Raw genomic sequence first — 13,919 nt, 5'->3', positions numbered from 1 at the left:
TTGGGTGTCCCTGGATAGGGCTTTTTGCTCTTCTGTAGTGGGCCCATCTCATTTGTCTTGTTTGTTTGTTGGCATCAAAGAGCTGCCTCTCACTCCCCCTGCTAACTGATGTAATGAGTGGGTAAGCTACATGGTTTTTTTTTCCTGCGCCGAGGAATTCAAATACTTATTAGACAAAATATTCTGTAATTGCTCATCTTTTATTGATAGAAGTAACATGTTAAATTTGGCTCTAGCAGACTTTCCCATAGCCTCTCGAGGAGGCACGGCACTGATCAAGAGAGCAAATTTACCCTCGACAAATGTAATACTTTACTTAAGAAAATTTGAGATGTCAATTTTTGCGCCCTAAATGTTGCACGACTACTTCTCTTGAACGCTTCCCCTCTTATCTTCCTCATGTCTCAAATTATGAGCCGGAGCAACAAAAAAAAGAAGAAGAAAAAATAAATAAAACAACAATTTCTCATTAATGAGCTCTTAAGCCTTACATCTCCACTGTGGAGCCTTAACAAAATGTAATTACTCAGCACAACACACATATTACATAGTAATTAAGCACACTTAACAAAGAGCTGATAACCGCCGTTCATCAAAGCTTTGAGTCCAATCTGAATTACACCAAAGTAAAAAAAAAAAAAAGATTACAGTTTGTTATGCTGCTGGAACATTGAAAAATGAGAACAAAAATGATTTATTTGGGGAAATTGTTTTTCTATGGCAGTCAGGAGTAAGACTGCTTGTCAGCCCAGTCCCAGAGGGCTGCTTTCTATCTGTTTCAGACTTGATTTTCTCAGACTTGGATTTTTTTTCTTCTTCTTTTTTTGGATCCCATGACTTGCTGCTGTTTTTATGTGCTGCAAGGCAGGCAACAAAGCACATCTGGCTGCTTTAATGATATGATTTCCCATCATACTAAGCCACCTCCATTATGACCTCCCACAGAGACATGCTGGCTGCACTTAAGCATTAGGTGTATGTGCGTGTGTGTGTGTGTGTGTATCTGTCTGTCTGTCAGTCTGACTGTCTGTGTTTAGAGGTTGACGGTGTGGGTGTGTGTGTGTGTGTGTGAAAAGAGCAGCGAGGGCAAAACACTGCTAGTGATGGTAGCAGCGTGCCCTGAGGGCAGCTTTAGTTGAGAATGTCCCGGAAAGAATCACAAAGAAAGAAAGAGAAAGACACAAGCAGAGTAATATCGTTATGGTGTGAAATATATCCTTATCTTCGTGAACAGATAAAGCTTAACGCATGGTGTTTAAACCTTGCTAATACCTTCCATTTGATTATATTACGTATTGACTGATTATCAATACTAAGAAAAAACATCTCATGTGGATCTTGAAGCTGTTTTATAAAATATGAATGTGAGGATTTGCCAGGATAATAAACGTAGTGAATGCAAGTAACTGGGAAACTAACAGCACACGCACACAAACACAGGGGCACTTGTGGTGACTCGAGGCATTAGAGGAGCGAGCTGAGCATGTTTGACCTTTGACTGCCTCAAATCCCTGATGTCAATTTAACTAATAGTTTCAGAGGGTGGCGCAGGAGCAAAAGTGGCTATCGACGAGGTCGATCGATGCCACCTGCTAACGACACCACCGCTCCAATTAGCGTAACCTCTAGCCGAGTCCGACCGCCAAACACACACACGCACACGCTAAAGGGAAATGCCCTAGGAAACACAGAGCACAACTGAAGGAGGGGGATAAAAGTGGCCGCTGCGGATCAATACGTGTTCCTGCTCTGTCTGATACCCCTCGTTTTGATCGGGAGAGCGGAACAGATATGACGGTCAGAAGTGAGAGATATGTGGAGCTGCTGCTAGAGGTTGTTTTTGGCACTCCGAGGAGGGGATCTGAAGGCAGGCCCTGCTAAGGAGGATGACTAACGTGCGCGGTTACCGTTACACTCGTTCAAGTTATTCATTCCAGGAAAACTAACACTGGTCAGTGCTAAACTACAAACACAGACACACACACACACACACACGCTCTTTTCGCCTGTCTCTACCCCCCCACCCTCTCTCCAACTCACACACACATAAACACACACACACACACACACACACACACACACACACACTGACTTCTAACATAAACTTCTCATTTCTCAGAAGCCGTGGAGCCTTTAAGCCATCGGAAGTTATAAGCCCGCTCCAACTTTCAGGCCACAAGACACTAGTTCCTTTACTGAAAATCAACTCCTTTTTTTGTTGATCAAAACAAGACTGTTCTAATTCTCAGGAAGGAGGAGGGGGGATAAAATCTGGCAACATTAAAAGTGAAAAAAAAAAAAACAACTCCTAGTGGGTATACACTGCTGCACTGCTCAGGACGCTGGTGTAGACAGAAGGGTGGTGGTGGGTAGTGGGGGGGGGGGGGGGGGGGGGGGGGGGGCGGGCACATAAATCTCAGCATACTGATTATTTTGAGGGAGAATATCACATAACAGGCATCGTCAAGTAAGAGCACAAAGGTCGCTGTGTAATCTTAGCCACCCCGGGGCATGCAAAATCATTAATCCCCGGGCACTGTGATTCTCCAGCTCGGATATAAACTGCAGGCCTTCAGCGAGGCGGCTCCGGCACCGAGTTGGGAGGACGTTCGGCCAAAGTACGACGAGACCGTGTTATGATGGGGCGGTGATTTACTAGCAGGGCGGCAACACATGCAAAAGTGTAAAAACTTCAACTTGAACGTCCACATTTTTTTTTTTAAACGCTCCCTGGGATTACTTCGGAGTGCTGATACATCAAGTGGTTAGAACAGGCCCGAGCCGTGTCATTAATATGAAAATAAATAAATCTCTCGCAACAGTCGAAACATTTCCACCCTCGCATCCCAGCCGAAAAAAAAGAGAAAAAGTTAAAGAGGATGCACTGCTAGCTCGACGCAAAGAGAAAACCTCTGTAATTGAAGGAATGAGAGAACAGAGGGAAAGGTTGCGGTGCGCTGCCGCTGGTCTGGCCGGCCTTATTACAAGGTTAGAAGAGTGGTGGGGGCGAGGGCGGGGGGCAGGGGTTGGCGGGGGCTTACTGAGGTCATTAACTGGCATTGTCTCCTGACGTGATTAGTCAGGTAGCAAAGTCCATTTGTCACCTGCACAGGCAAATTGAGTTGGTGCTGCACTAGAGGCTATGGGGACTGTATAATATCAACTTGATTACATCAAGGCAGCTGCGGACTTGACACCTTACTGAATTTGTCAGCATTAATCGTTAGGGCCTGTCACAAATCCATCAGCTCCACAGATAATTAGGGCCCTCTCTAATGAAGCCAACGGGAAGCAACCTAACCCCCCCCCCCCCCCCCCCCCCCCCCCCACCCGCACACACACACACACACACACACACACACGTCTTTTCTTATAATTAACCATCGTGCTCCACAGAAATAAGAGCGACTATCTTATCTGCTCTTCCTCCTCGTCTTCCTCCTGTAAGGCTATCTGAGCCTGCCTCGGATGAAAGACGACGTCACTCCGTTCTGTCTTTTTTATTGTCGCTGCCTTCCTTCCTGCCCCCCTGTCCCCCCCAAACCCCCCCCCCCCCCCCACTCTTAAATCGAGTCGTTTAATGATGAGGTGAGGCTACAAGTGTAATAACACACACAGGAACATGCATCTGTGCACAATAAAAATGCACAGAGGAAAGAGAGAAATGTACGTGTACTTTAAACTCACTCTCTGGTTTCTTTCCATCTCAGCTCCACTACTCGGATTTCTGAACATAGATTGTTAAATAAAAACTATTGTGTATTTTTATAAAGTGTAATGACAGCTACATATGTTTTGTAAAAAAAAAAAAAATACTTGTGTCTTGGCCATTTTCTGTGGATCTTAACACCACATACACACACAAGCTTCACAATAGTACTTGAGGAAATTGTGTTTGAAAATGTTTGTTTGAGAAATTAAATTATGTGTCGAAATCAGAATCAGAAACACTTGCCCTAAAAAAATACCTCTAAATTTGTAAATTTAGGGGAGAATAAGGAAAACAATAATCTAGTTGTTGCTTCAAGACCATGCAAGACATTTAATTATAAGCTGCCTGCATTATAGGAAAATAAAATGTGTACAACTGATGGTAAAAAAAAAACACAATTATGCCTTTCACCATTTCTGATGCTGTGGAATATTTAATGCCAGATTTGGCCTTGAAACACTAAAATAGACATTACATAATAAACAATATTCTCCAAAATAGGTACGAGGTGAGAGAGAGAGAGAGAGAGAGAGAGAGAGAGAGAGAAGAAACCTGTCAAGACAAGTCTGCTATTGTTTTAATTGTCTGAGCTTTGATTTCCATGCTCAGTCCCACCATGAACAATTTTCCTCTCTGAAGCAACAGGTCAGTACCAGCTCCCAGTGGAGCATCGGGCTAGCCTAGCGTGTGTGTGTGTTCGTTATTTGTTGCTACTGGGAGCGTGGGGTGGAGGGTGTTATCTCTGACCGACTGTCATGTTCAGGGAGAATGGAAAACATCCCGTCTGCCAAGCTGTGATTGACCATTACAACCCATGATGCGCATGGCACTCAGTGGACAGTCTAATGGATCAATGGTGTGTGTGTGTGTGTGTGTGGTGAGTAAAGGGAGGGGTCACAGCGATGTCATGTTTTCATGCCTCCATCTACATGCAGAAACCTAACAGGAGTCGCTTTGCTGCCACCATGGCCGACCATTTACAGTGGGCTATCTCGCCAAAACGACAAACGAAACTCACACACACACACACACACACACACACACACACACACACACACACACACTCAGAAAGGTAAAGCAAGGCTCGATATCTACATCCTCTTTTTCGCGGTGCAGGCCCGACATTGTGTGAAAAGTGCTTCACTGGAAAGGCAAGCGAGAAAGAAAGAAGTCGACAGCGAGCACCGGTTGAATGTTCTCCGTCCTATACACTCCCTTCTCCTCCTCCTCCTCACCACCTTCACCAGCTCCCTGCTTAAGATGATAAAAAACCTGCTGAGTTCAAAGTCTTCGTCGGCTGGCCCTCCTGTTCGACCCGCTTTGCACCTCATATTTCAAAATCTCTTTAAAATTCTGTAACTGTCTTTTGTTCACTCCAGTTGTTAATGCCTAACTTCAAAGGCTCGGCCTCATTAGCACAGAGGTAGAAACCCCTGTCACTCATTTACATTTGTTTAAAGGCTGCAGGGAGACGAGGGGAGAAAAGGGGGAGTCCAAATCCAAACCACTAGAAGTCAACCTTGTCGGTCCTCTGCCAAGACCCGGTTTTATCAGTTGGTCACATTGCAAACATTATATACTCCCCTCCAGCAGTGGATATTGATTTCATCACTGAGCTGATTCTTACAGCGAGTGTGGGGTGAATTTGGGATGGGAACGTGCAAAGAAAACCTCAACATTTATCTCCATTAAGGAAAGGGCATGCTCAAACACCTGATTAGAATTTTTTTTCAAAAAGAGTGTTTGGGTAGATTTTTCCTGTGATCTATTCAACATACACACCGTCCTTTTTCATCCGTTTTTAGTACCGTCCTTAAAAAAATAAAACGAGGTGATTTTCCACCATAATGTGCAACTTTTTGAATGCTTTTTTTAGTTTCTGGCTGAGACAACAGGAGGGGTTGTGTGTACGAGTGACTAAACCTACCAGAGGCATGCTTGTCTTGGTGGAAGGATTTATTGATGTTTATCAGGGATGAATAGATCAAAGACTGCCACCTGACAGGCGATCAATCACGCATCAAATCAAGGATGGCAATCCTCTAATAAAACAGAAAGAAAGAAGGGAGAAAAAAAACGGCTCTCACCAGTTGTCTCCCCCTTCTTTCCCAGTCAATTATTCATCATTACTCACTCTTCAACCTCAAAAGCTCCCTTTTATCCCCATAACATGCCATTTAGTTTATCTCACCATTCTTAAGAGAACTTTCCTGGCAAAGGAGGATGAATAAGAGAAAAAAACAAAAAAAACAAAGTGGCAATGCGCAGATTTGTGCGTCCCCTTTTTTCCGCTAAATTAAGACACATTTTAAACACAACTGTGGGTCATGCGTTGAGTCGCGCGCTGTGTTAATAACACAACAAATATAATTCAAAACAGTGAAATAAATCTCAGCATGCAGCGCAACCAAACAATGCGGTGTGGAAGGAGACATTTTCATTTGGCACTTGTGAATAAAAACGAGTTGGCTACCGTGGTGGGAAATGGTCGTTATGAAGGGGCGGGTTATACCTGCTGATCGCCGCGGCTCTTGCTGCTTTCTCCTCGGCATAGTGACCGTCGCTCTCCACGGTGCTTCTCATGCAGGGATTACAAACAAATCGAGTCTGTCAGTTTTGAAAAATCATCCCGTTCTCTCTTTTTTTTCGTGGGGGGGGGAATAAGGGTTTTGATCTCGGAGCTGGAAAATGTCTTCTTTTCAAAGTGCCTGCTCTCTTTTGGACTTAACAGCTTGTTCGGCTTCGAGAATGAGCAGAAAAATTACGAAGGGATTCGGCCAGCTCCTGACACCTTCATGTCCATCAAATATCATCTTCCGTCATGTCTCTCGTGGCACGGGTTTACAAAAAAAAAAAAAAAAAAAAAAAAAAAATCGGCAGCGAGAAGGCACCTTGAAACCCAAGTTTTCAGTTCACTCCCCCTGGAAAAAAAAAATCTCGCTAATCTCCAGCGCTGTTTGGAGGGGGACGATACTTTGCTGCGCCTTTTACGCACACCAAAACTAAAAAATAAATAAACTCTGGCGGTAACAAAACAAATACGTCCCGTGTGAGCGCAGCGCACAGCTCTGACAAGTAATGTATCCTTGTGTTTCCTTCTCTTCTCTCGCCAGAGACCTGAAAGAGAGAAAGGGGGGAGAGAGAGAGGGGGGGGGGGGGGGGGGGAATAGACAAACAGGCATTAGATGGGTTAATGTCAGTCCCGTCACCACCACGCCACCTCAGCCCGGATCCAGCCTCACCAGTCCGGCGGAGACTTTTTCCTCCCTCCCCTCTTTCGCTCCCATTGAAATAACAATTGTAAATGAGACGACCCGCCATGTATGTATTACTTACGTTTCAGGAGTCGTGGAAATAATTTCCACCGCTCATCTCATCGCATCTTAGACAGAATTATTATTATTTTTGGAGGGGTGGCTGATGCGGTGGAGAAGGATATCACTTGAGAGAGCGAGAGCGAGAGAGAGAGAGAGAGAGAGAGGGGAAACAAACAAGACGCAGGCGCATCCAAGCTTCGCCAACAGCAGATCAGATCGACATGGGCTAAAATATTTGTCTCTTAAAAGAGCAAGAAAAAAGGAGAGTGGTAGGGTGGGTGGTGGTGGTGGTGGTGGGGGGGGGACTCCAGTCAGTGATCCGAGGTCTCCCGAAAAGAAATAAGAAAAAAATGGAAACGCGGTGGATCCAGAAGCTGTTTCAGACAGTCTCAACTGATAGACAGACGCATCGAGTGGCTTTTCCTGCTACATTTTTACTCCTCCCCTCTCCACAAGCGTCACCCCTGACAGAGGAGCCTACCTGTCAATCTTTTTAATTGTCTTGTTTTCCCCCCTCTCTCTCCCTCTCTCTCCTTCTCCCTTTGCTTTAAAAAAAGAAAAGAAAGAAACCTCCGACAAAAGAACGGAACCTTCCGGAACTTATCAGGCAGGGGGGGGGACTAAAACCAAACTTATAGGAACACGCATCGCAAACCACAACAAGTTCTCCACTAGTATATGAGGCTGCTACGACTTAAATGCTATATTTTATGGCAATGACACTAGTTCGTCTCCCACTGGGGGGGGCAGGACGAGGGTTCAATGCTCCCATATGTTGTGGTAGCCTAGTAGTAACATGCTTTGAATGGACTATTTTTCCCCCAAAATGACAGATGTCAATAGGTGGCAACGCGTCTGCGTGAAACGCACAGACAAGGGGATGCAAACACCCTCTCGCAGGTCGCTGGTACTGGCTTTGGTTACAGGTGTACATGAGGGCACACACATGTTCCGGCAGCAGACCCCCCCCTCGAATAAAAAAAAAAAAAAAAAAAAAAGCGCAGCTGCGCAGCACCTCGTGTGATTATGTTTAGTAAAGCCTATTCGTGGATGTTTTGGGGAGATTCGGCGGGGTCGGTCTCGGTTTCGTGGGAGGAAATAAGCGGTTAAGGGGGACACGTTCGGAGGCGAGGATTGATTTGTTTCACCTTACTAGGAAGCGAGCGCCGTGTCCGGGAAGGGGAGGGACTCCCGACAACAAGTCTGCGGCGCCGCTGCTGCGCTACCTAACAAGGCTGCGCCAGCACAACGCTTTCTATCCTAAATACTGCGTGTTGTTGTTGTTTAGTTTGTTTTTGCTGAAGAACCAGAGAGCGATGCCACAAAGCGCAGCGGCTTCTCTTTTTGTTTAAAAGCGCGTCTTTTAGCACGGCTCAGCCCGGCCTGCACGCGGTGCATGTGCAGCGAGAGGGGGGGGGGCTAATGGTAGCCGGGCTTTATCGCTGCCACGAACGTAGCCGACGTCAAGTTCGTCCGTGAACTTTGTACCATTGCGAAGCCATGTCCAGCCTGCTGCTGGCGAGAAACATCCGGAGGGCAATATCGGTGCTCGGTGGCGGAAGCGGAGGCACCGACGCACTTTCTGGAGTTCGGCCGGTCGCGCGGCGCTTCGTCATAGACATGTCCTACTCGGCACACTTCATGGATTTCAAGGGATCCTCCATACCGAGCAGCATGAAAAAGCTGGTCGTGAACAAGCTCAGTCCTAATTTTAGGGAGGCCGTTTCCGTGCAAACCGTCGCGGTTCCGACCCCCGGGGACGCGGACTTGCTCGTCAGAAATCGGTAAGTTGTTGTTTATGAAAGGTGGGCAGAGAACCGACACTAAGTGTTTCTCCCTCTGTCTCGCCCCCCGCGCGCTCGGGATAGCAGTAGGTGACCCGGAACGTGTCACGGGTCCGTTAGTGGATCAGTGACGTCGATCTATCACAGTAGGCTGATGTTGAGAAGTTGTACAAAGAGGCTCCGCTTACCTTGATTCACCCATGTCCAGCACCTGCGATCACCATCATCATCATCATCATCACGAGATGGCAAAATACGTGAGGAATAAGCGCTGTACTGTATTTCCAAGTTCCGCCCCTCTCTGCATTTGTCTATCAATCCATCTCTCTCTCTCTCTCTCTCTCTCTCTCAGTCCTCCTGTCTCACTACGTCACCAAACAGCAAACAGAAACTCATTTGGGGGGGGGGGGGGGGGGTCAGACTGGCATCAAGAGATGGAGATGATGGAGCAGGAGATGCAGTGTTACATGGCGCGGATATTGCACCATAATTTCTCTGATTAGCAGCAGAGCCCAGCGTTGTATTCACGGTTCGGGAAGAGTGCACCCCCCCTGAAGTCCGTTCGCCTGATATAGACTCAGGGATTCTTACTGTAGGAATAGTGTTGAACTACACTTGCTTGTGTCAGGTGGGAAATACATACATTACTTCTCTTTTTCTGAAGAGCAACATTTCAGTTTTTTATTTTATTTTCTAATTCCAGCCGGATGTAATATCTTCCCCTAATTTTGATTTACCACTACATTACCGACTGTTTGTATGCCTAACCTGGTGTTAGATTTTGTATTAGTCTCATACAAATGCCCCTCAGGGTTTATTGTGGTATTTTACTGCCAATGAAATAAATACATAATTAGTGTCTTACTGCCTTGCAAGACAGAGATCGGTTGTGTGTGAACTAAGGCCTTTGACCGTTGTTGTCTGTAATACTGAGGCGCCGCCGTCGTGGGAACGGTGGAGATGATTTAACTAACAGAGAATAAATATTTCTGTTTGTGGACTTGTGCAAATGGAGAGCCACTTATCCCGTATTGCGAAACCAGTGCAGGCTTGAGAAATGTTACATACGAAAGTGTTGAATGACGAATTTCAGAGTGAGAAATTGATCATTGAAACGATCTTGGCTGCAGCGAAAGAGGCGGATTAAATCACCAGTAAGAAATTAAACTTTACCGATTACATCATTGAACCGCGTCTTTGCAACATACAGTGAATCCTCAAGTCCCTAGATTCCTGAGGAGTAAAACTTTAAATGCACACAGATGCACGGGCTGCACAGGAAAGACACGAGGCCTTATTAGATTGTATGGGGAGCTTTTTATGACGTTCGGACTGGAGTCCACAATAACACATCGTCTTTTAATTATTTTTCATATGAAAACAACTCATTTCCAGAAACTTCATTGTCAGTTTTGCTATAAATCTAGAATAGAGGCCATGAAGCCTGAACATTTCATTTAGTGTGCATCAATAACATAATTTTGTGTACTTTATATCATTTTATCACCATTACTACATTCAAAGGTTTTTCAGAGGTTTATGTGTGAACACACTTTATTCCCGCAAATCTCATTTTATTTGAATTTGTTTAAACTCGTGTATTTTAAATTAGACCCGTGTACGTTGAACGAGTTGTACCTTTTTGATGAACATTTCCCTGAAAGGAAACAGATTCTAAAGATAAAAAGTAGTCAAACTGAGGTTTCTTGTGTCACTGTGGCCCATCTATAAACCACAGAAGCATTATCTGCGAGCTCAAAGTACACATGTGACATGCACAGTAATGAGGCACAGCATGCGCCGCTCTAAAAGACAGTAAATGATTTATTTATACATTCCTTTCTCACATATTTGTTTCCAACATGTTTCCAAAGTAAGATGAAAACGGCCGTCTCCGTGTTGAGGCAAGACTATCTAAGATTTTTAAAAAGTGCAGTTTGTTGTGGGTGTCTGAAGACTATGAATCATGACATCATGCAATGTGTTTTGTGATACAAGCCTTTCCCCGTCAGCGCTGGGCCGCTCTCTTCCAGAGAAAAGGGAGTCATTGCCAAAACAAAGCAGAGTGTTCGTGCCCTGTGCAGAAATGTCGAGAGAAGGAAGCTGAAGTCTTGACCTTCAGACAGAATTTGGGAAAATAGCGCACTAATGACCACCTAACTTTCATTCTCTTGAATCCACAATTATTGTTGTTTTTGTTTGTTTTTACATTGCAGTTTTGCAGGAGTCAACGCCTCCGATATTAATTACGCGGCAGGCCGCTACGACCCCTCGGTGAAGCCCCCCTTCGACGTCGGCTTCGAGGGCATCGGTGAGGTCGTCGGCCTCGGCCTCAGCGCCAGCTCCCGCTACACCGTGGGCGACGCCGTGGCCTACTTTGGCAGCGGCGCGTTCGCCGAGTACACGGTGGTGCCGGCCAAGGAAAGCATGCCCGTCCCCGCGGTGAGGCCGGAGTTCCTCACCCTGCTGGTCAGCGGCGCCACGGCCTACATCGCCCTGAAGCGCCTGGGCGACCTGGCCAAAGGGGAGACGGTCCTGGTCACGGCGGCAGCAGGAGGAACGGGACAGTTTGCCGTGCAGTTCGCTAAACAGGCCGGTTGTCACGTGATCGGGACCTGTTCGTCCGACGAGAAAGCAGGCTTCCTGAAATCCATCGGCTGCGACAGGCCGATCAACTACACCACGGAGGACCTGGCCAAGACGCTGAGGAAGGAGTACCCACAAGGCGTAGACGTGGTGTACGAGTCCGTTGGAGGCAGAGTCTTAGAAGCCGCCGTGAACAGTTTGGCCAATAAGGGCCGGCTGATCGTCATCGGCTTCATTTCGGGGTACCAGACGGCATCGGGGATCCCGGATTTCAGAGGGGCAACACTGCCGGTGAAGCTGCTGCAGAAGTCGGCCAGCATTCGGGGCTTCATGCTGCCTCACTTTGTCAGTGACTACAGGGAGGCTCTGGGTAGCATGATGCAGATGTTTGCCAAGGGGAAGCTAGTGTGTGAGGTGGATCATGGGGATTTGGCACAGGAGGGGAGGTTCGTAGGCCTGGAGTCAGTCTTCCGGGCTGTCGACTACATGTATGCTGGGAAAAACCTGGGCAAGGTGGTGGTGGAAGTGTTCCCGCCCCCTCTTAGCAATAAGCTCTGATTTAACTAATGATGATGATCAAATGATTGAAAACGGGAAAATCTAGGGCTTTCATTTTTGAATAGATTAATTTCTTTATTTTTGTACGATGATTGCTATAACCCTCAATTAATCTAATGCTTTCACAAATAAACATAATGAGCAACTTTTATTTTCTGCTATTTTGGTTTTGGAAACTACAAGCAATAGGAAGGTGTTGTTATTATTTAGGGGAGCTTTCAGCAGTTTGTTCCAAGACTTAAATTAGTCTAAAACAAATCAGAAAATGTACTAATGACAATGCATTAATGATCATACTGCACAAATATTCTGATTTAAAAAAAAATAATAATAATAATTTAAAAAAAATCTGACACGGCACACTATCCCAGAAAATATTTTTTACAGTGTTTCTTAAATTGTGTGTTCACCGTCTGGTACAAGTCCACCTCCAAAATTAATTTAGACCAGCTGCCATAATGGGCTTGCTTTTAGCGCTCTCAGGCACTTTATCTACCATAAATGTTTTATGATAGACTTCATTGTTTTTCTAATAGGGGCTTACATTGGTGTGTGCTTGTCAAGAGTGAGTGCTGCTCCAGGTGTGCTTGCTATTTCATCGCCTGTTTGTGGCTGACAGAAACAGCATTCACACAATCAATCTTTTCATTCACATGTCCCGAAGCTGCACATAATAAAAAAAAAAAAAAAGTTCAGCTAACCAGGAGTTGCACTAGAAAATGCCATTAGGTTTCCACACCGCAAGTAAAGAAAAATCACTTGTAGTGAATGCATTGTGGAATGCCCTTTGACATTTATTTTTTTTCATTTCCATTTATTTTTTGTATTTAATTTAGTTTTAGATAGAAGAAACAAAGCAGCGCAACATATGTTTGGAAGTTTAGTCACATGATGGATCATTTCTACATAAAACCCAAAGATTTTCACCATGTAACAAAATACTTAATGGGGGAGGGGGGGTGTTAACTTCAACAGTAAAGGCCTCAATAGGTGAAAGGTTTCCAAGATTTCTTAAAAAGACAGGATCAGGAAAGAGCTGCGTTGTATGAATGCGCTGAACGTAGCCTAAAACAAACACCTGTTCCTACCTGGCAGCGAGGGCTGCAGTGTTCATGCACTGTGAACATGTTATTTCCTCATCCAGGTGGCCACTCGAAATATAACCCAGTGTGAAATGCGTTACAGGTGTGACCCCAGCATGCAAAGCTGCTACCTTCAACAGACGGCGCAGGAAATCAGAAACGCACCAAGCCAAGGCCGGTGTGCAGCCACAGTGTAGGAAGCGCACGAAGACAGCGGTCACGTTCAGATGTAGTCGCAGTGATTACTGATGTTTAAATCAAAAGATGTTTCACATACACACACAGGGTTTTATATTAGGGGTTGTTATCCAAATAGAAAAAGTCGTGAGATGTGTTAACTACCCACTATGAAGAGTAACAATCACTTTTTAGATTATAACTTAAACATAAAAATGATCCATTTATAAAAGTACCTCAGGACATTCATTCCTCTCATTTTTCAATATATTTAAATCCATTTTCCTTTCACATGTCTCAAAAGCTACAATATCAAAAAGTGGACTCACTTCAAAAAGAGGTTTGGTACATTTTAGCACATAACCATGACCTTTAGCCCGACGCACGATATTTGAAAAATTCATGCCTGCAGATGACTTTGAGTTGGAGTGACTTGCTGTGAATTTAACGAATATCACAATTAAAGAAGAAATGAAGCCAACGCAGAGTTTGTCTCACCGGCAGCACAAACGCTAATCGTTAAATCATCGCACTCACCTCTGTCACACCGCTGTTTGGTCAGGCGTTATGCAAAAGCGAGCTCGCGTACGGAAGGGCGAGGGGCGGTGATGATGCACGAGGATGTTTAGATGATAGTTGGCGCGCTCGAAGCGCCGTGTGCATCCGTGTTGTGCGGCGAAGAGGAGGCCAGGTTTAGCATCTC

The 13,919-nt window shown here is 45.3% G+C and overlaps 1 protein-coding gene across 1 annotated transcript; it reads left to right on the top strand.

Annotated features, from left to right (window-relative positions):
* The first annotated feature begins 8,164 nt into the window (after positions 1 to 8,164).
* LOC142938192 (prostaglandin reductase 3-like) lies at positions 8,165 to 12,108 on the top strand. The gene is made up of 2 exons (XM_076081442.1): positions 8,165 to 8,813; positions 11,030 to 12,108. The coding sequence occupies exons 1-2, from the start codon at positions 8,530 to 8,532 to the stop codon at positions 11,955 to 11,957; spliced, it is 1,212 nt and encodes a 403-aa protein (XP_075937557.1). The 5' UTR covers positions 8,165 to 8,529; the 3' UTR covers positions 11,958 to 12,108.
* The last annotated feature ends 1,811 nt before the right edge of the window (positions 12,109 to 13,919 follow it).

Source organism: Anarhichas minor, unplaced genomic scaffold (assembly GCF_050575085.1).
Source record: "Anarhichas minor isolate MPS153535 unplaced genomic scaffold, ASM5057508v1 ptg000080l, whole genome shotgun sequence".
Taxonomy (NCBI): Eukaryota; Metazoa; Chordata; class Actinopteri; order Perciformes; family Anarhichadidae; genus Anarhichas; species Anarhichas minor.
Note: the sequence above shows the minus strand (reverse complement) of the source record. Positions and strands in the feature narration are given on the sequence as shown.